Raw genomic sequence first — 20614 nt, 5'->3', positions numbered from 1 at the left:
CTAAATGGAAGCAAATCCCTGCTGGCAGTTTCCTAAAGGCTTGTGTGTGTGTGTGGGGGGGGGGGGAACAAAACAAAAAAAAACAAAAAAAAAACAAAAAAAAAAAAAAAAGAACAAAATATGACTTTGGTGTCGTCTTTATACCAACACGGATACATGGAACTCTTTGTGAACAAATGTTTTTAGCATGTGTGCAAAGAAATAAATGTATTATGAGGAACAAATTTTAAGTTACTATCACCAAATGTAAAGGCTTTTAAAATCTTACTGCTTCAAATGTTCTTATTACTTTGGTCGTGACTGGATTCAGTCAGCGGACTCTTGGCTGCACACTGTAAATTGCTGTTTTGTGAGCAAGTTGTTATTTGTGGAGCATTTTGCACTATTGCTACTGTCTAAATAATTGGCCATTACAGTTGTTGGCTTTGAACAAGGAAGCACAGTGAGTGCGTGCGTGCGTGCGTGTGTGTGTGTGTGTGTGTGTGTGTGAGTGGAGGAGGGTTCTTGATAGTGTGCAGTACATGTGCTGCTGCTTTTTGTTCCATTGCAGCTGCAAACTCAGCAGATGCATCAGGTGAAGGGAGCACATAGGGCAAACACTGATGAAAGCAAATGGACTGTATCGCAAACCAACACAGAAACATGCATAAAGTAAGTATAGCTGTTTCTACTACTCTTTAAATGGTTCAAAGATGGATAAAAAAAATCAGTAAATATAAATTGTTAAAGATAGCAACTATGATTCTTGGTGCATTCATTTTTGCTGCATTTGCTTTTAAACAATTTTACATGGATTTTAGATCATGCAACTGTTCATGTTTAAGCACATGCAAATGCCCCATGCAGAATGCTTAACAACACTGGTTCAATTTGCTTGTCAACCAAATCTTTGCTGAATGCATGTCAGCAGTTAAAGTTGCTAAAATGTTTATTTTTAAGTAGCAAAAAGCTACACAATGAAAAAAACAATTGGACTTTGGACATCATGTTTTCCAATTCTTGCTTTTGTCCTATTAATTGAATATAACTATAAAATAAATAACTACAAATAAATCCATTTTGTACTGTTACTTTTAATAAAAAATGCATATTAAAAGGATAAATGCATGAATTGTATAAATATATATAAGATTTATTTCAGCTGAAAAAGCACCTCATGAGCAAAATTAAAAAACACATTATAACATTAACCTGGCTTGTGGTTCAGGTTATTGCAATCTTATTTGCATGAAGTTGACAATGTTTCACCTTCAACATTAAGTTTTGTTGTATATGTATGCCAACCCTTATAAAAGCTGTCTGTACTGCATATTAAGATGATCCTTCAATTAAATCTCCCTCATTGTCTAAATTTAGTACCTAAAGAAAAATGATTCAAGTGAATGTGTGGGCTTAAAAATCATCTTAATGGCATGCTAAATAGTGTAAATGGTCTTTTGTAAGCCTTGGTAGTCAAACAAATACACACCCACGGGCTCTTAGCATTTTGTATGTAAAAGCAGCCACTAGCCCTTCTGAGCCCACTGATCTTCACTTCACAAATGCATTTAGCTTAAAATCGATGGGTTAAGTAACAAGAGCTGTTTATTTTATTTATTTTTAAATACTGGTTCAGGTATGTAATCACTGATAAAACATGTTGTTCTTTACAGAAGCTAAAAATGATGATGATGACGATGTTAAATAAAAGACTTCATACTTCAGTATTAAAAAAATGGTACTGTGAATGTTATGGCATGAATTATGGCACAATAGTCTATGGGTTATGTGTTCTCCAACTGTGTTTGTATTCCTCTACATGTTTGTTCAATTGTTTTATTTATTGTTTGTTTTAATTTGCTCCTTCAAGTGGTTGAAGATTGATATGCCTTGGAGATGCTATCCTCCTCTGTTGATCCCCCCCACCCCCTCCTTTTTTTTAAGTTTCACTGTTAGTTAAGTATTTATGCTTCCAGTATACTCATAAATTTACAAACTCTCTTTGCAGTATCTCGACTGTTTGATCCTTTGTTGAACTATTCGACAGACATAAGTTCTTCATCATTAGTTACAAAGGAAAAAAAGTCCCATTTCAGTAATGTGAATGTTGAGATACATGGTGGTCCCATACATACGGGCCAAGTGCTTTATGACATTATGATGTCAGCCAATTCCAGTGAATGTAAAAAATAAATAAATAAATAAAATAAAATAAAATAAAATAAAATAAAAATCTAACTATTTATTTATTTATTTTCAATCAGTATTTGTCCTAGGTTTTTGGCTTTGGGGTGGTGGGGTGGCTGATCATTGAGGCAGTTCACATGTCTGCCATCTAGTGGTGAAAAGTGGTAACAGGCCAGGCCTTTCAGATCTTCCACCCAGGCAATGAAAATCACTTACAAGCTTTTTGAGGGTTTGTAACTTCAAAGCTTACACAAAGTGCATCCTCTTATTACGAAACTGTAGTTTGCAATATGCAGGAATCTTAGCAGATGTAGTGCATCAAGACCAGAAATCAAGACTCACTTGTTGTTGCCTGGGAATGACTGAATTTCTACTTAACATACACCTCTTTTTCTATTCTGTCCCATCTCCATTTCTTATAATCTACTCCAAATTTGACCTCTTTGACCAACACTTTTGCAAAACAAAAGAAAGCAGACATCAACAGTCACAAACAGGTAATGAGAGATTTTGCTCCATTTCCAATATGCAACATTGCATGCAAACCTTCACATTTCCTACATAATAGTTTTTTTTCCTTCCTGGTTTTTCTTCATGTACTTTCCTATGTGTTGCATGTACTACACGTGCATAACTACAACTTGTTTAGGTATAAGCAGTAGTTTCTTTAACAAGTCTGAACACTTTCAGTCTGTGCATCATTTGCATTGTTGGCCTTGTCAATGTTACCCCAATATTCATAAGTGAGCACCTTACAGACAAAGCAATTTTTTGTTTGCTGGTTTGGCTGCACAATTTTAGCAGTGCAAAAGCAAAATTGAGCATGACACTGAAACGATAAAGGACCGGCCCTTACATGGCCATACTGAGGATCATGAAAGCCTATATGATCAGACGGGTAGCTGTCCTTGCAGGGACCAATAACTGATCTTCACAGTACAAAGCTCCGCAGCCTCTTTTCATGTCACTTTCATTGAGTGGAGGACCACAGTGTGAGCTCTATAAAGTGGCTGTGCCCATTCAAGGGACTAAAGAGGACAAAGATGAGCTTGCTGTGGTGCCACAGACTCACATCCAAAATAGGAATGAAGCAAAGGGAAAAGGGAGGGGAGGGCGCATAGGGAACGAGAGGTGGGGAGGGAGTGATGTTAAATTCATCTGCTGAATATATTTACTCAAAACTGATTAAAAATGGATCAGCGCACTGGACAGGTTGAAATGTGCTTTGGGTTTTGTTGCTTTTTAAAATTTTTCTAAATTTCATTTGGATGTTTTCATGTTAATATTTAACATGTTATTTGTGAGATTATGAGCAACAGAATGCATTGGTCAGAAAGCATCCACGTGCATGAAAATAATTTTTGTAAAGTAAAACATTTGCACTTTCCAGGCTGACATCATGGATGGAGCTGCATGCTGGTTTCTTTGTTCTTACCAGGAGGCTCTGCAGTAGGATGCAAGTGTGTATCTACACCTGTTTGCTCCCGCTAATGACTTCCATCCTCTGGTTATTCATTCTGTCCAGCCAGTCAGTCGCATCTCAACTGGGTGAGTCCATTTTGTTACCTTCACCAAGGCGATATGGAGGTTGGTTGGAGTTTATTTATTATTTGTAATGTGCAGAAAATTTTAAATATTTACATAAAATCTATATATTGACATTTTTAATTTAATTTGGATTCTAGGATTGGAGGATGTTTTTTTCAATCCTCAAGACCAGACAGTCAAAGAAGGGCAGGCAGTTTTCTTCCAGTGTGTATCAGGAGAAAGTTCACCTCCTGCAAGCATCACTTGGCTCAAAGATGGACGGGTGGTAACAAGAGGGAGACAGTTTCAGGTAAGCCATGCTGAAAAACAAAAGATAAACATGCAAAAAATGTGAAACAACAAATAAAGTGTCTCTCACCTGCATCTATTTGCTCATTCTGTATCTGCAAATCAAATGTTTTCTGAACAGTCACAAGATTAGTCTGTTTCAGAGTCAACAAAACACAATTAAGTGAAAAAAAATCTTATCTGAGGGATATTTATTATTTCTATGCATGATCCCCTCACTTACAGGAGAATTAGACTATATTTATTTCAACAGCACTTCAAGAAAAAACATATAGTTTAAATTTCTACTGCAGCTTTAGCAAATGCTCTACTTTATAAAATCTCCTCTTTAAATGCACTAAATCAAAACAGAACTTGGTTATAACTAACTAACTAACTAACTAACTAACTAACTAACTAACTAAATAAATAAATAAACCTGTAGTGTTAGGATGGAACAGAATGACGCTGGAAACAAACTCAACAGATTTCTTTGGCTGAAATATCCAAAATTATTTATTTTTTTTTTAAATTACTTTAATTTTATCTCTCTCTTTGTTTGTATATTTACATACTTTATTTTTGTTTTTGTGTTTTCCCACTCAGTCAAAATGTCTGATTAGACCGGAAGCAACAAACAGCATCTTGCACTCACACACTTTATGAACCACTAGCTAATATGCTGTCTTGGAAACACCAAGATTCAGTTGTATGATTACATTCTTCTAATAATGTTTTCTTGTTCAGGGGGAGTATGGAGGCGGTCAACAAAAGAAAATGTCAGGCACTCTGCATCTTTCCAATGTTACATTAGAGGATGATGGAATATACATTTGTGTCACACGCAACTATTTGCTGAACACCATCAAGAAGAGTAAACCAGCAAAACTAACTGTGCAAGGTGACCATATGTTCTTTTTAACAGCTACACTTTTGAAAATGTTCCTATGTATCTAAAATAATGACTGAATAATTAGTCTTGTGTAAACTAAAAAAAAAGAAACTTGTTTAAGAGAAGACATTTAAAGTCTACTTCTGTGCAACATGACGGCATAAGTTCCTTTGCAGTGGCGTTCATATTTTCTGTCTGACATGCAGGGGTTCCCATGAAGCTGCAGATCACACAGGGCCCTGAAAACATCACTGTTGCTATGGAAACAAAGGTCTCCATGCAATGCACTGTTCGTGGCTTCCCTGTTCCCATGGTGCACTGGTTCAAAGACGGGTGCCTTCTGCTGAACTGCTCAGGCTCGTTTAGTGTCCAGAACAATGGACAGCTGCTCACATTCAGGTGAGACACTGCAACAAAAAGCAGGAATTATTTTGTCTTAATAAACCAGCTAAGAGTTTATTGTTACAATTCACAATTACCGTGTAAAACTGTTGTATAACTAAAGCACTTATGTACTGGGTCCTACAGCTGGATACACAGGTGGAGGAAGAGAGTTAAAAATAAAAAAGGGAGAAAACTGTGGCCACTTAAAGAGGAATAAAGCAATGTATTTTTTAACCAGTTGATTATCTACAGGTTACAGTTCCGAAAAAAAAAAAGCTGATGTTTTTAAACTGATTTATTGCTCCTGTTTGACATGTTTGTTTCAAACAGAAATGTATCCAAGGAAGATGAAGGCTGGTATCACTGCGAAGCATCAAACATAAAGGAGACTATCAAGTCACAGCCAGCTTTCCTACTTCCAGCTGGTACTGTGTGCCAGTATCTAGAACAGTTTACATAAAGCAAAATTCATTATGTTTTCATGTTGTTTAAACTGTCACCAATTACAGAATACAGACTGTTTGACTGCTTAAATGTTGTGTTTCAGAGATGGATTGGAGTTTTGCGCAGCAGCCCACAGACCTGATGGTAAAGAGAGGAGAAAATGTTTCAGTCACCTGCAGGGCTCCACACAGCCGGCCAGAAGCCCAGGTTTCCTGGTTCAAAAACAATCAGCTTCTTACTCCCTCTCCCCACATAACTGTGCTGCCCAGTGGAGACCTCTTCTTCCACAGGTGTCATTTTATGTATATATGTTGAGAAAGAAAAAAAAGTTCAGAAGAAAATATGAGAAGCAAGCATAAATTAATAGTTAACAGCTGTTATATTACAGGTCTTCATCAACTAAAAGTGTTTAGTCCTTTTTGTTTTGTTTCCTATTTTTCCTTGTAGCATCCAGGAACATGATAGCGGCAGTTACTTCTGCAGGGCTTCAAACATCCACCTCCAAAGATTCATCACCTCTAAAAGAGCAACATTGAGTGTGCTGGGTATGAGATTACCACTAAAGCTACTGAACAGTGTTGGTCAGGCCTGGATTTACTGAACAAAGCAAAAACAGCACCCACGTGAGTGTTGAATTCTGCAGCTTAAAACAGCACTGATCTCCAGATACAGGTACGATCAGCTCATTTTAATTTACGACTGCAGTCTATTAAGAATAGTAAAATTAAAAAGCAACCAACATGTTCTTGTTGCTACAAAATATAATGTATAAGCATGAACCTGATTACATGATCAGTTAAATTTTTTTATATGTGCTCAATTGCTGAGATAAAAATAAGACTAGCTATAGGGTCTACTTTGATTAATAAAGTGTATTTTATTGGCTTTTTAGGTTCAGATTTGGATAGCACACATAAGAAAACTCTTCGAAGCATAACATAACCAAATAATAATAATAATAATAGTAATAATAATAATAATAGAACGATATCTCACTATTATTCCAGAAAATGAGGGAGTGTAGATTTGAAATTGTGGTGCATCTCTGCGTCTTCTCCATTTATTCTGAATGTCATTCTGCTACACTCTTGGACCATGGAAAAATGTGGATTTAACAAAAAAAAAAAAAAAAAAACACCAAGGGACACAGAGAAAAGCTTTGATGCAGCATTGTATGAGTTAGGAATCCCTGGCTATTTTACATTTCCTCCTGTAATCTGAGAGTAAAATGGCTTGGCCATCTTTTTTGTGTAAAATTCTTCTAGCATTACAAATAAATTAAGCTGAATAGAAAAATCTTTCTTTACACACACTTCCTTTACACAAGTACAAAAGTTAAGACATGCTTTCTTTTAGTGGCAAAGTCACAGCCTACCAAAAATTTAGTGCAAAATGAAAAGGAAACTCCTGTAAATACAAAGGGCTTTTTACCAAGGTCCAAGTCTTTCAGGCTCTTAATTACAGCTGTTCCTTATTAATAAATATCATTGGTAAATATCAACAGCAGTTTTTTTTAAATGCAAAACAATAGTAAATCTGCCCCTCAGTCTGTTTCCTCATACATGTGTACATAAAGAGCTTAAATCATTACAGTTTTTATTTTCCTTGCAGCTCCTCCCTCAGTGAAACTGTGGCCCACAGTCCTGACGGTGCCTCTTGGTGCTCGAGCAGTGCTGCAGTGTGAGGTGTCTGGTCATCCTTTACCCTCCATCAGCTGGGTGAAGAGAGGCCACTCTAAGCAGACTGGAGGCAAAGTTTCATACGGGTAAGTGGCTGTATTGTGGCTTTGCATAAAATGGTGCAACTATCATGTGAATATTGAAATTTTTCTCATTTAGTCAGAGAAATGCAACTCTTCAAATCCAGTCAGCCAGGAGCTATGATGAAGCTGTGTACGTGTGTGAGGCCTCCAACGCACTGGGAAAAACCCACAATACAGCACTGCTGAGAGTCGCTGGTAATGCTTACACCAACATAACTGCAAACTGATGCCATACCATACCAAGTCATTTATAAAGCACATTTAAAACAGGAACAAGGCCAACCAACGTGTGGTATATAGTAAGAAAAGACAAAATACTCTTAAAAAATGTTGCTGGTAGTACATTTTTAGATCTATTTCAAGTGCAGGATGTGTGCTGTTATTATCGGACAGAAACAGACTTTTCTTTACTTAACCCTTAAGCCTTTTACTTTTGATTATCCTCTTTCTTCTTCCCAGTAAGTCCCATAATAATTACCTACATTGGTCAGATGAGTTGCAAGATCAGAGCTTCAGTGGTTCTGCCCTGTGGCGCCGTGGGGATTTTACCAATCACCTACAGCTGGAGCAGGACCAGAGCAGGGATGCAGACCCCCATCAGTTCCACTGAAGAAAAACATGTCGATGGTAATAAGCAGAAACACACATGAAAATCTTAATGGTTCTTAAAGATGTGAACTTACCTTCTCTGCATAATTATTAATGATGACTCAATGATGTTTTATCTTTTGTAAAGCACTTTGGTCACCTGTGGGTTGTTGGAAAGTGCTACACAAATAAATAAAGTATAATTATTATTATTCTATGACTTGTGTAGAAGATGGAGCTCTGCATATTTCCACTGTGGAGTACTCTGATGCTGGGGAGTATTACTGTACTGCTGAGAATAGAGCAGGTCGACATCAAAGGAGCACAGTCCTCATTGTCACAGGTATGTTGACAACAACTCCTCATTTCTCTGATGGCAAAGTGGAAAATATATCACAAAAACCTTACTTATACAACACAGTACTCAATTCCCTTCTTCTTAAGTGCAGTAAGTGAGAAGTCTTTAAATTAAAACTACATTTGGTAAGCTACTATTTGTGCTATCCATGTTGAATTCTGTAGATCAGGCAAGTGTTTTTATTTCTATGGTGTATTGAATATTGTATTCATTGATATCTATTGTACAACATATTTTTGATCCTACCTGCATGAGTTTCTTCTTCTTGCTGATTCTTCTTCATGCTGTTCTTTGTCCTAAGCTGAAGATCATCCAGCTGATAGAAGTGAGCAGACAAGCGAGGTTTTGTCTGCTGTGAGTAATGATGTTGTGAAAACCTCTGTGATGGCTTGTGTGATGAAGCTGTTTCGCTCCTAAAGTCATTGTGTGGACTGTTTATGCAGTTTTTCATGTGTTGTTTCAGTCCAAAAGCTGTGAATTAGTATCATTAATGTGTATTCTTAAAGACTTTATACGTGATGACAGTGGTGGGTAACATCTTTGAGCTTGTAGTTGTAGCCTATGTTTTAATACTTTTTTGTGGTTTATGTAATTTCTGTTGGTGAAAAATGTCCACGGTGTGAAAATACCTTTTTTTGTTTTGATATTTCATAGAGCACTAATGTCAGCAATGCTCGGCCTGTTTCCCAGTTGGGAGCCTCGATGAGTGAGCAGAAGCTGAAGACAACACATTGTCCACATGAGCAGGCACAGCATAAGGGTATTTGCACAGAAATTAAATTTGTTTCTACATATATTAGTTATGTAGGTTACAGATTAAAATAGGATGCTACAAACTGTAGAGAGAAGGTCAAAGCAGTTAAATTGACACAGTTTAAGACATCTAGGCAGTAGAAAAATTACTAACGCTGTCAAGTAAATTTGCTAACACAACTTCTGTCTTGGTGAGCAAATACCAAAATGTCCCTTTTTTAAAAGAATTTTAAAAATTGTAACCATGGAAAACAGAATTACCACAGCTGATAAATATAAATAGTTTCTATGGTTGCATTTACTTCATTGGTAAGTGTTTATCCAAAGTCAGTCTCGTACCATATTCACTTGGCACTGTCTTATATGCAGTTGCAGGTTATTTGCAACATTTTACATTTATGATGCAAAAATTAATAATTTACTTTTTAATTTAGTTTAAAAAATTAATAAAAGTTAATTTGGCAACATAATGGGCTCGTAGTAACCTGATAATTATCTACAAACTGCTTCTCTTGTGATGCTGCTGTATTCTAGTACTGTATGCGTTTACTGTAACATCTTTATCTCAATGCTGGATGAAAATGAGTGAAATTATAATTTCTAATTTGACCTCATGGTGGCAGCATTGTGCCAATAAAAAAAAACAGCAATGAGAGAAATATTCAGGCCAGGTTGTTTGATATTTAAGCGGTTTGATGTCAGTTCTGCAAATAAAGATGAATTTCATCAATCAGACTCTTGAATGGCTAAGCTGGTACATGTAAATAACTAAGCAATGTAAATCCTTTTTGTTATCTCATCTGCTTCAATCAAGTCATTTTCTCAAGCAGATTTCTATGTTAGAATGCCAAAAGATTTTATAAACTATTCTGTAAACTTTGCCATGAAGCTGCAGTAATGGCAGCTGGCACAAACAAAATTATAGAATATTTAAATTAATTTATAATATATTTAGTAAACTTTTTTTTTTTTGGCTTTACTTACATAACCCTAGAGTCACTCCAGCAGTAATATGATAAGCTGAAAACAGGTATAATGTCTTTTAAATTTTCTATAATTACTCCTGATCAATTTTTTTTTCTTTTAAAGCTTACATTTAAAAGAAAGCATCAGAGATGGCCTTTCTTAGCTGCTGTATTTCTGTTAGAAATCATATTTAGTTAGTGTTATAATAAATACTGTTACATATTAAGACTATGCCTAAATTAAGATTGTAAGCTTTGGTCTGATGAATCATATACTATCTGTGCAACAGTGGTTGGAAAACAGCCCATGCATAAAATTTAAGCTGCTTCTTCTTTTGAACAATGCTCACCAACAGAACTGAGCTAAACTGGTGAAACCCAAGTTATGAAAATTTTTTTACTTTGAATAATGGAGTTTAATTATGTCTAATATATTAAAAGAATGTTATTTTCATTCATCCTTTGCAGGGTCCAGTTCCAACAATGCACCCACATCTCCAACATTTATTTTAAAGAAATCTGTGTTAAAGACAGCATCAAGGACACCCAGTGTTTTACAGCACCAAATCAATCAGCAAACAACTAATCCAACCCAACTCCTAGTCACTCAGATGCAGCCCCCCATACTGCCACCTCCTCCTCATCCAAACTTCCAGTCAGTAGATCTCTACACCCAGCGACCAATGACAAAAGAGCCACTATTTATTTCTAAAACTCAACCTGTAGTAACACTCAGCCCAACATCAGTGGTCACCAGAGACGCTGTGCACATAACCCTTGAATATCTACTCACTGAAAGCAAAACATCAACATTATTAGGTGAGCAATTTCAGCATCAAGTTAGTGAGAAATTGTTTTTAGAGTCTAAGGAGAGACAAATTACAGAGATGATCAAGATCCAGCCACCATCAAAGCTCCCAGTAGGACCATTTGGATTCCTCAAGTTAGATTCATACACACCAATACCAACCCCAAGCCCTGTTAAACAAATTAAAATGAGACAAGCAGGTTTGGTCAACTTCACAGCCACTTCCCCAACTGAATCATATCTATCCAAAAGTTACTTTCATCAACTGGTAACAAATAGACCCTTTTCCCACCGTGAACCATCCTTGAAGATTTCTCACACCAAGAAAACTGATTTCCAGTCTTCACTCTCACAAACATCTCTTCCTCACCAGCCCTTTACATTAAGGTTTTTACCAAAGTTTCATCTTGAGCTTTCAACAACTTACTTGTCCTCAGAGCCCCCACTTTCTTTAGTCAGCAAGCTTCAACCTTCCCAAGTTCACAGTCAGCTTTCAGCAACAACAACTTCAAAAGATGGACCATCTCCACAGCTTTCATCTTCAACTATCCTTCCCCTTGATCATGGCGCCTCGGTGTTGGATCCTACGGCCCTCCATCCAGTCAACCGTTCTGGTCAAGTAAATGCTACACAGGCAGGGATACCATTGAACAATACAAAGTTCACAGACTGGCTGAAGAGGAACACATCCCAGTCACCTATGACAAGCAGTGATCCCAAGTACGTAAAATAAAAAGATGGGAATGTTTATGGTCATGGAGAGTTTGTGCTGTGTGTGCAAGAAGCTGTATTTGTTTGTCATGTGTGATCCAGACTGACACAGGAGTCACGGTCATGGCTGCCTGTGCTGGAGAAGCATGACATCCCCATCGTGGTGGGAGTGGGTGTGTCTCTGGCCTTCATCTTCATCACTGTTACCTTCTATTCGGTGGTCCAGAAGAATGAACCAGCACCAACGAGCCGGGCAGGTCAGGAAAGCTCTCAGCTTGCTGAAAACCTGAAAATCCAAATACTTCTTGTGCCTCTGCAATTTTTCACATTAGGGTTTCATGACATGTTTTTGAGTGTAAGTCCAAACAAACAAGGCAAAACATGATATTTAATGAGCTTCAGAAAAATGATTAATCTAATGTTTAATGTAAAATATTGAAATTTGGCATCCTCCTTTTTGCCTGATTTAATTTTGTAAAATTTAGCTAAAATTTATTTTAAATATGAATAGTTTATGCCAAGCTCTATTAACTCAATAAAAAATATGCACTCATTCTGCTCATGTAACTCTTTTGTGAAATAAATAAACATATTCAAGGATAAAATAACATGTCCTTTACAGCTCAAAGGAATCTTGGAGTCCCAATTCGACATGCCGAACGTAGAACTGCAGGACGCACGAATAGGTGCACACAAAACCACACAGTGTAAAACAACATTAGACAAGGTCTTGCAACTGACTTTTTTGCATTTAAAACATAATTTTTTGTGTCTTGCACAGAGCTTTTGAGGACGATGATTGTGTGGCAGTGATTGAGCAAAGCCCCAACACATCTGACACTCGAGCCCGACCTCCTGGACCCAGCCTGGTCACGGTAGAGATGGAGCCCGCATTTGAGGATCTTCAAGATGTCATGCTGGACAACCACTCAGTCACTGTGGAGACTTACCCTGAGCCTATTGTTGACACAAAGGTGTGAAAACACAGACATGCAGTATTTTTGTGGTAAAGTAGGTAATTATTTCACAGCTGTATTTGGAATATTAAATATTAATTATTTAGTTTAATGAATGGATTAATGTATGTAGACGTCTATGTATGTATGTATGTATGTATGGATGGATGGATGGATGGATGGACTGATGGATGGATGGATGGATGGATGGATGGATGGATGGATGGATGGATGGATGGACGGATGGATGGATGGATGGATGGATGGATGGATGGATGGATGGATGGATGGATGGATGGATAGTCTGATGAATGCATTTAATTTCTTGAGTATTGCATCCCTTTGTCAGGGATGGAAAAAAGTAATCCTTAAATTTCAAATATTTGTGTTATTTAAGTTAGTAATATATTTTGATAATACATTATTTAAGTGTATCTGTGATTTTGTTGTAAACAGTTTTAATATCCTGACTGATGTATAGACGAACTTATTGATTTCAAGAAAACCTCATGATGTAATTATCATTTTACAGATTTAATTAACCCCTTTTAATAAGCAACCTTGATCATAAATTATGTGTTCTTGTGCAAGATTGACCCCTACCTAAAGGAAGAGAAGAGCAGCAGTGTTTCCCAACCCAGCATCCAGCTGCAGTGTGGTGAGGACTGGACCAGTAACCTAGGAGACAACCAAAGCCCATGCCAGGATGCTCTGCCTCCACCATCATTTTTACCTTCCCCTTCCCCTTCTCCTTCCCCACTCCCACCATCCAGGCGTGAGGAGACTCTGCGCTCATCTTTAACCTTACAAAGTACTGAGCCACGTATAGCACCCATCCACCACAGCCTCAGCATCTCACATGGCAACCCTCCCCTGCTGCTTTCTCACCACATCTCTCTGGGCCTCACAACAGTGGCTGTTGATGTCCAGGTTTTCCCAGAAGTCTCTACTTCCATTGCGATTGACACCAGCACTCATATTAACTCAGTCTCAAATTCAACTGCAGTGACTGCACCTCTGTTTAGTCCTTCACTGGTCAACAGCCAGGACAGTGATGGCCAATCAACTGCAAGGATTCATCACAGTAAATAGCTACAGTAAGTGCATCCTAAACAGAAATGTTAACAAATAGATTAAATTATTTTTTTCCCCTCTAATTAACTATTTTATATGTATGTACAGCATGTTCATGTAATTATTTGCTGATAGACTGATGCGTAAATTGACAAAAGGTTTTATTGAATTTAAGCATACACATGAATATCCCTGTATAATCAGGTGCAACACTTGTATACTCTCATGAGGGTTTAGTGCTTTGTTTAAATATGGCATCTACAATGCATGCAAACAAGTTTCAACTTGTCTTTAAAACTACATAGGTAAACATTCCTACTACAATTAAATATTATCTAGCTTCAAATGTCAACAGCATATTTTTTGTCAAAATTATCAGTGGTTCATGTCATTATGGTGCAGTTCATCAAGAAAAAAGACATCATCTTTAGGCTCATGTCTATTTTTTTAAAAATGTTAATGGTCAAACAGCATGACAATTTAATGATAAAAAATGGAAGTGCATGATAAAAATACTATTTTTATTAGTGGAGCAACTTAAACCGGGCATTGTAAATTTATGTCATTTGATAAATGCAGTGATAAATTTATCAACCCAGTACCAATAGTTTTTTAATAGCTTTCTCCTTTTTTTTTGTAGTTTTTAAGCTGTTTTATTTTTAAGCTGGCATTAACAGCTGTGATATGAAAACAAAGACACATTTAATCATCACATTGTGTGGCATTCATCAGGACATAAACTGACTGACCTTTTCCCATTTCAGGAAAGGCGTAAGAAACTGTTGTTGAAAAAACACAAACTATTTAATTACTTACTAAGTAATGAAAGTGATTATAGCCTAAAAATAATAATAAAAAATAAAAAAAAAACAGCAGCCATGAAGCTTTTGCACTTTACAGCCAGCAAAGTTCCAGTTTGTGTTATGTTTTGATAGGTTGAGTCAAATTTTGTATGTGGATCTTCAGAAGCTTGTTAGCCTTTAACTTTGTTGGATGAGAAAGGAGTAATTCATTTAGAGCTCTAACTCAGAAGTTGTTGAGATTCAAACACAATTGTAATCAGAACCGTTATATCTTGAGCTGACAGTAAAAGAGTTAGCCAATTTGAATGTACAAATGTGTTAATAACTAGCTTATCTTTTATAAAATAGCACCATTTTATATAAGTTGACAAATATTTGGCATAATAGTTGAAAAGTACAGAACTCATGCAAAGCTTGAGATAGTATTATAAAAGGATCTGAGCCTGGAGTTTAGTTTAGTTTAGCATTAAAGCTGTATAAAAATGGTTAAATTACTCCACTGAAACTTATATAACATAATCTTTACTGATTCTCTTTGTGTTTGGAAATTTTACACCATAAATTTGTGGTTTTATAGTTTTGATTATTTTACTTATGAAAATTTGTTTAGTGTCTGGTGTTTGCAGAAATTATGTGAAACATCCTGTGTCTTTACTCTCCTTTAAAATATGTTTATGTATATTTTTAACAACAAATTTACAATTTGAATTTTAAACAGCAAAGACCAGGTGAGCCTTTTTCTAATGCTTTCAGTCCTCAAGCTAAGACAAGCCAAGCTTCGCTAAGCTAAGATAAGCCAAGATAAGCTAAGCTAAACTAAGCTAACTCCTCTTAGCCGAAGCCTGATTCACATGACTTATACTAATATTTCTTTAGTATTTCTTGGTAAAAGGTCGCTGGTGAGTCTAACACAGTGTATCTGCATGTTTTTACCACTGTATGGCTGACTGTAAAGCACTTTCTGTACTTCACATTGTTGCTAATGGTTGTAAAGTTTTCTCTTTAATTGTTAACTGCAGTTTAATCATAAGTAGGCATGTTCAGTTATTATGTTTTCAATTAATTACTGAAACATAGAAAAGAACATTTCTTTTGTAGAATTAATCTAGACACTATAGGCTTCATGTTGACTTTTATTACAAAGCTTTGTTGGTTATTTCAAGCAAAAACAAAGACTTTAGTAAACTGCCAAGGATTCATTATTTTATATTTTATTCCTTAATGGTACACAACTGCTTCAGTTAGTTTTCTATATCAAGGTACTTGACTGTTAAACCTGTTCCTTTTTTTCATAAAACCAAAGAAAGGTAATTAGTATATCAATAAACATTAAGACAATTCACCCAAAGTCCTTGACTTAAGTTATTCTTTCTCTTAAAATGTTGTTTGCTGTAATTTATTAATTAAGCTCTGCCACTAGACTTTGTGTGACCAGGACCACACAGGACCAGCTCTGCGGGACTTATAGTTAACTACAATATGACATTTCTCTAGAAGATTACAACAGTTCTTTCAATTGAATATCGGGACACAACTGTACAGAGCTGAATATGTGGGTTGCACCCACATATGGGCCTCTGTGGGCAACTTCAAAATGGTGTTCCTGTAAACTTAGCTCTGACTCTACAGCCTGAGAAAAAGTGTAGGAGGTTATGTTTGAAGTGACACTATATAACTTATCATTTAAAACTTTTCTGACTTGTTTTGATGGCACACTTACATTTGTAAAGTTTTTTTTTTCCATCTTGGAGCATCAGCAGCATTTTGCTTTATGGCACTAAGTCACACACAAACAGGGTATCAACTCATATGTCATTTTGAGCACACACTATGGCTGATTCATTAAAGAGACTCAAGAGGATATCATTTGAGGAAATGAAGAAAAAAGAGGAAGGCCAGAGCAATAAGTAAGACAAGATTCAACATCAGACAATTAACAGGCTTTAACTGGCTGGAGAGAACTTTAAAAAGACTGACAAAGACAAATGCTGAATTAATCATTGTTAGGGGGTGCCACAGTGTGAAATCTGTCAATGTTTAGATAGATAGATAGATAGATAGATAGATAGATAGATAGATAGATAGATAGATAGATAGATAGATAGATAGATAGATAGATAGATAGATAGATAGATAGATAGATAGATAGATAGATAGATAGATAGATAGATAGATAGATAGATAGATAGATAGAAGTACTTTATTCATCCCAAGTTTGGAAATTTAGGTGTTGCAGCGGTACAGTCATTTTGCAGTTGTGCTTCTAAAGGTAGCAAAGTAAAAAACAGTATAAAAATTTCAATATCTACAGACTTATACAAGGAGGTATTTAGCTATACACAGTAAGAAGTGAGAATAGCCAGCAAATAATATAGTGCAATGATTAGTAGTGACAGCTGTTTACAGTGACACAAGATGAGGAGTTTACTGTGCAAGGTTGATCCAGTCAGTGCAAAAATGCACCAGTTACAACAGTCACTCATATTGTTATCTCTGACACAATGATGATGAGTTAAACAGTCTTATTGCATGTGGCAGGAAAGATTTCCCGAAGCGGTCCTTGAGACAGCAAAGCTGTCTGAGCCTTTTGGAAAAGGAGCTCCGCTGTCTGTCCAGCACAGGGTGGAGAGGGTGGTCAGGGTTATCCAAGATAGATAACAGTTTGTTCAGTGTCCTCCTCTCCACCACTGCTTCTAAAGTGTCCTGTCTGCAGCCAATGACAGAGCCAGCCTTCCTGATCAGTTTGTTCAGTCTGTTGGTGTCACTGGCTGCAATGCTGCCCCCCCAGCAAACCACAGATGAAAACAGGGCACCGGCCACAACAGACTGGTAAAAGATTTCCAGCATCTTGCTGCACACGTTGAACGACCGCAGCTTCCTCAGGAAGTAGAGTCTGCTGCAGGCCTTCTTGTACACAGCTGTGCTGTTGGTCTTCCAACTCAGTCTGTTATCAATAGTCACTCCCAGGTATTTATATTCCTCAACCATGTCCACATCACTACCCAGGATGCAGAGGGGTTGTGGAGCTTATCCCTTCTTCCTGAAGTCTAGCACCATCTCTTTGGTCTTGTCCACATTAAGCAGCAGGTGATTCTTACAAGCCCACTCCACAAATCCGTCCACCAGCCCCCTGTACTCCTCCTCCCGTCCACCACTTATACACCCAACAACTGCAGAGTCGTCAGAAAATTTCTGAAGGTGACACGACTCTGAGTTGTACTGAAAGTCTGTGGTGTATAAGGTGAATAGGAATGGAGAGAGCACAGTGCCCTGCGGGGCTCCTACATCACTCATCACCACATCAGACAGGACACCACCCAGCCGGACAAACTGCGGCCTGTCTGCCAGGTAATCAGCGATCCAGGAGACAGAGGACCCGCCGACACCCATCAGCCGCAGCTTCCCACTCAGTAAAGAAGGCTGGATGGTGTTGAAGGCACTGGAGAAATCAAAGAATGTGACTCTCACAATGCCTCCACTGCAGTGGAGCAGTTGGAAGAGGAGGGGGGAGGTGTGGGATGGCTGGGGTAGGGGCAGAGGAGACAGGGGCAGTCTGAGAGCTAAACCTGTTGAAAAAGGTGTTAAGCTCGTTAGCTCTCTCCCTATTACCATCAGCCAGTCTGCCTCTTCCCCCGCATCCTGTGATCTCCTTCATTCCAGACCACACCTCCCTCATGTTGTTCTTCTGGAGTTTGGCCTCCAGCTTCCTCTTGTAAGAGTCCCTACACTCCCTCAACTTGTCCCTCAGTTGGTGCTGCACCCTCCTCAGCTCCTCCCTGTCTCCAGACCTGAAGGCTCTCTTCTTCATGTTGAGTAGGGTCTTCAGGTCGCTAGTGATCCACGGCTTGTTGTTGGTGAAGCATCTAACAGTCCTGGAGGACATGACAGTGTCCTCACAGAATTTGATGTATTCTGTGATGCTGTCCGTCATACTGTTGATGTCCTCCCCATGAGGCAGGCAGAGTGCATCCCTTTAATTGTAGTGCTTTTGATGCTGGCAAATTAAAGGATTAAAATTGAATTCTTATCATTTAAAGCAGTGTTCCTCAATCCTGGTCTTCAAGTACCACTGCTCTTCAGGCTTTAGATGTTTCCACACTTTAACAGACCTAGCTGAAAAGTGGAGGAGGTCTATCAATCTGTGTTGGAGTAGGAAAAAAAAATCTAAAGCATGCAGGAAAGTGATATTGAGGACTGGAATTGAGAAAAACTAATTGAGAGCACCAAAAGTCATCCTTTATTTACTTCTTAAAGTTTTGAGAGGTAGCAGGCATAAAGGTGAGACAACAAGCAATGAAACATGCCCTAAATGAAGCAATGGAAATCAGGCTGAACCAGAAACAAGCTGGGTAAAGGTTGATGTCTCCATGAGAAGACAAAGGTAAAAGATGGGGTATATTGAGGGTTTGATGGGATGTGTGAGGCTGGTGTGGTCAGTGGAGAAACTGACAGCAAAAAAAAAAAAAAAATAAATAAATAAATTTGGCTGAAACCACGACAGGTTTCTTGCTTTCCATTCCATGATTCAGCAAAAACGACAGTCTGCATTTGAGAATATTACACTGGAAGACCTAAATAAGCCAAAAAAATATATATATATAAATTTTTGTTGTGATCTAGCTGCAAAAATGTTTACTTATTCACAGTGACAAATATCTGCATGGCTGCTGAGGGAACAACTGCAGCGTATTGCATTTGAAAATATGCAACACAGTATAAGAGGTTAAACACTCAGATTATAAAGAATAAATGCTCAGTATGAAAGTTGTTTTGTAGTGTACTGGTTACGCTCCTGTATTAGTACCATATACCTACAAATAAGTATATGGTACTAATACAGGATAATTTTCCTCTTGTGACTTTTAAACCTTTAAGTATCATATTTTGAATATCTTTATAATTATGCTGTATTTAACATTAATGCATGATAAATGATTATCTAAAAATTTGCTCATCATCTAGGTTTCAGATCTACTGATATTATCACATAAAGCATATTAATATAAATAATATATGCAATGTAAAGATAGCATATAGAGTAAATCAATCTTTTAAAAACCCTTTAAATTCATGCTTTTTTTTATTGTGTGGCACTTTGAGAAGTAAAGAATGTACTACTGAGATCTATTCAGAATTAATGCCCCTCCATGACACAGCAATTTGGTTCTCAGTAAACATGCTGATTAATCCCAAACCATAACCACAAACTTTACTCACAGAACATTTTAACATCAGCGCACAAAACCACAGCAGAGTGACAAACATTTTCTCACAGGAAGACACACCACCCTCTCTTTTCTGTTAGTAGGCGTTGTTGCAAATATTTTTTAAGCATTTTGATTCATTTACTCATTTATTATTCATTTACTCATTTAAGCATTCTTATTCATTTATTCATTTACATTTTATCCTTAGATTTTAGTAACATGCATTAGGCTCTGCTTTTAATAGAACTACAGCTTAATTGTTATCACTGCTTTGCAGGTTACAGATAGTGCATTCACATAAACTCATATAAGGTTACTGAGTTCAATACTGAGAAAAGAGCTGAGAACTAGCGGCCTTGACAATGTTCTGGATGGCCAGTAGGGAGTAAATCGTAAATATTGTTGCATCTCTTTGCTTATCTATTCACTCCTAGCAGAACGGAATTTCCCAGTAACTCAGAAATCATTAAAAGTACAGCCTTTTGTGTAAAACGGTGGGAACAGGTAGAAGGAGGTCAGCACAGAGAGGCAGACAGATAACAGGGCAGAGCATAGTATCTCTTTCCTTTCAGCTCTGACGTACCCCAAAAGGAGGACCTGGAGGAATCAAATTCCCGGAAGAAGGAAGGACCACCTTGCAAAATACACATTCACATGAATGCGCACTACATGCACGCACATAGCCACAATGCATTGTATCAGTATAAATGAGGAGGATAATTTAGGTAGGCAGGTCTTTTGGCTGAACCGAAGGGTCCCAACACTTTGTGTATTAGTGATCAGAAGCTAAGCTAACAGGCCTCCTTCTCGAGAAGATATGTATTGTTTTCTTATTACTGGCTTAACAAAGAATTGTCAATTCTACTCAAACTCTGGTGTTTTTGCCTTCTTTTAAAAATGTGGATTTTTGAACACTCTTCCTTCTGAT

General features: G+C 37.3%; 1 protein-coding gene across 1 annotated transcript; it reads left to right on the top strand.

The window, feature by feature from the left end:
* Positions 1–570: 570 nt before the first annotated feature.
* LOC121649505 (protein turtle homolog B) lies at positions 571–14408 on the top strand. Its single transcript, XM_042000376.1, has 19 exons — positions 571–651; positions 3557–3714; positions 3852–4003; positions 4729–4882; positions 5080–5272; positions 5588–5682; positions 5805–5991; positions 6149–6246; positions 7313–7466; positions 7540–7658; positions 7923–8090; positions 8281–8394; positions 8711–8763; positions 9064–9169; positions 10596–11655; positions 11749–11903; positions 12269–12332; positions 12428–12620; positions 13194–14408. The coding sequence occupies exons 2-19, from the start codon at positions 3570–3572 to the stop codon at positions 13692–13694; spliced, it is 3711 nt and encodes a 1236-aa protein (XP_041856310.1). The 5' UTR covers positions 571–651; positions 3557–3569; the 3' UTR covers positions 13695–14408.
* Positions 14409–20614: the final 6206 nt, after the last annotated feature.

Source organism: Melanotaenia boesemani, chromosome 11 (genome assembly GCF_017639745.1).
Source record: "Melanotaenia boesemani isolate fMelBoe1 chromosome 11, fMelBoe1.pri, whole genome shotgun sequence".
NCBI lineage: Eukaryota > Metazoa > Chordata > Actinopteri > Atheriniformes > Melanotaeniidae > Melanotaenia > Melanotaenia boesemani.
Note: the sequence above shows the minus strand (reverse complement) of the source record. Positions and strands in the feature narration are given on the sequence as shown.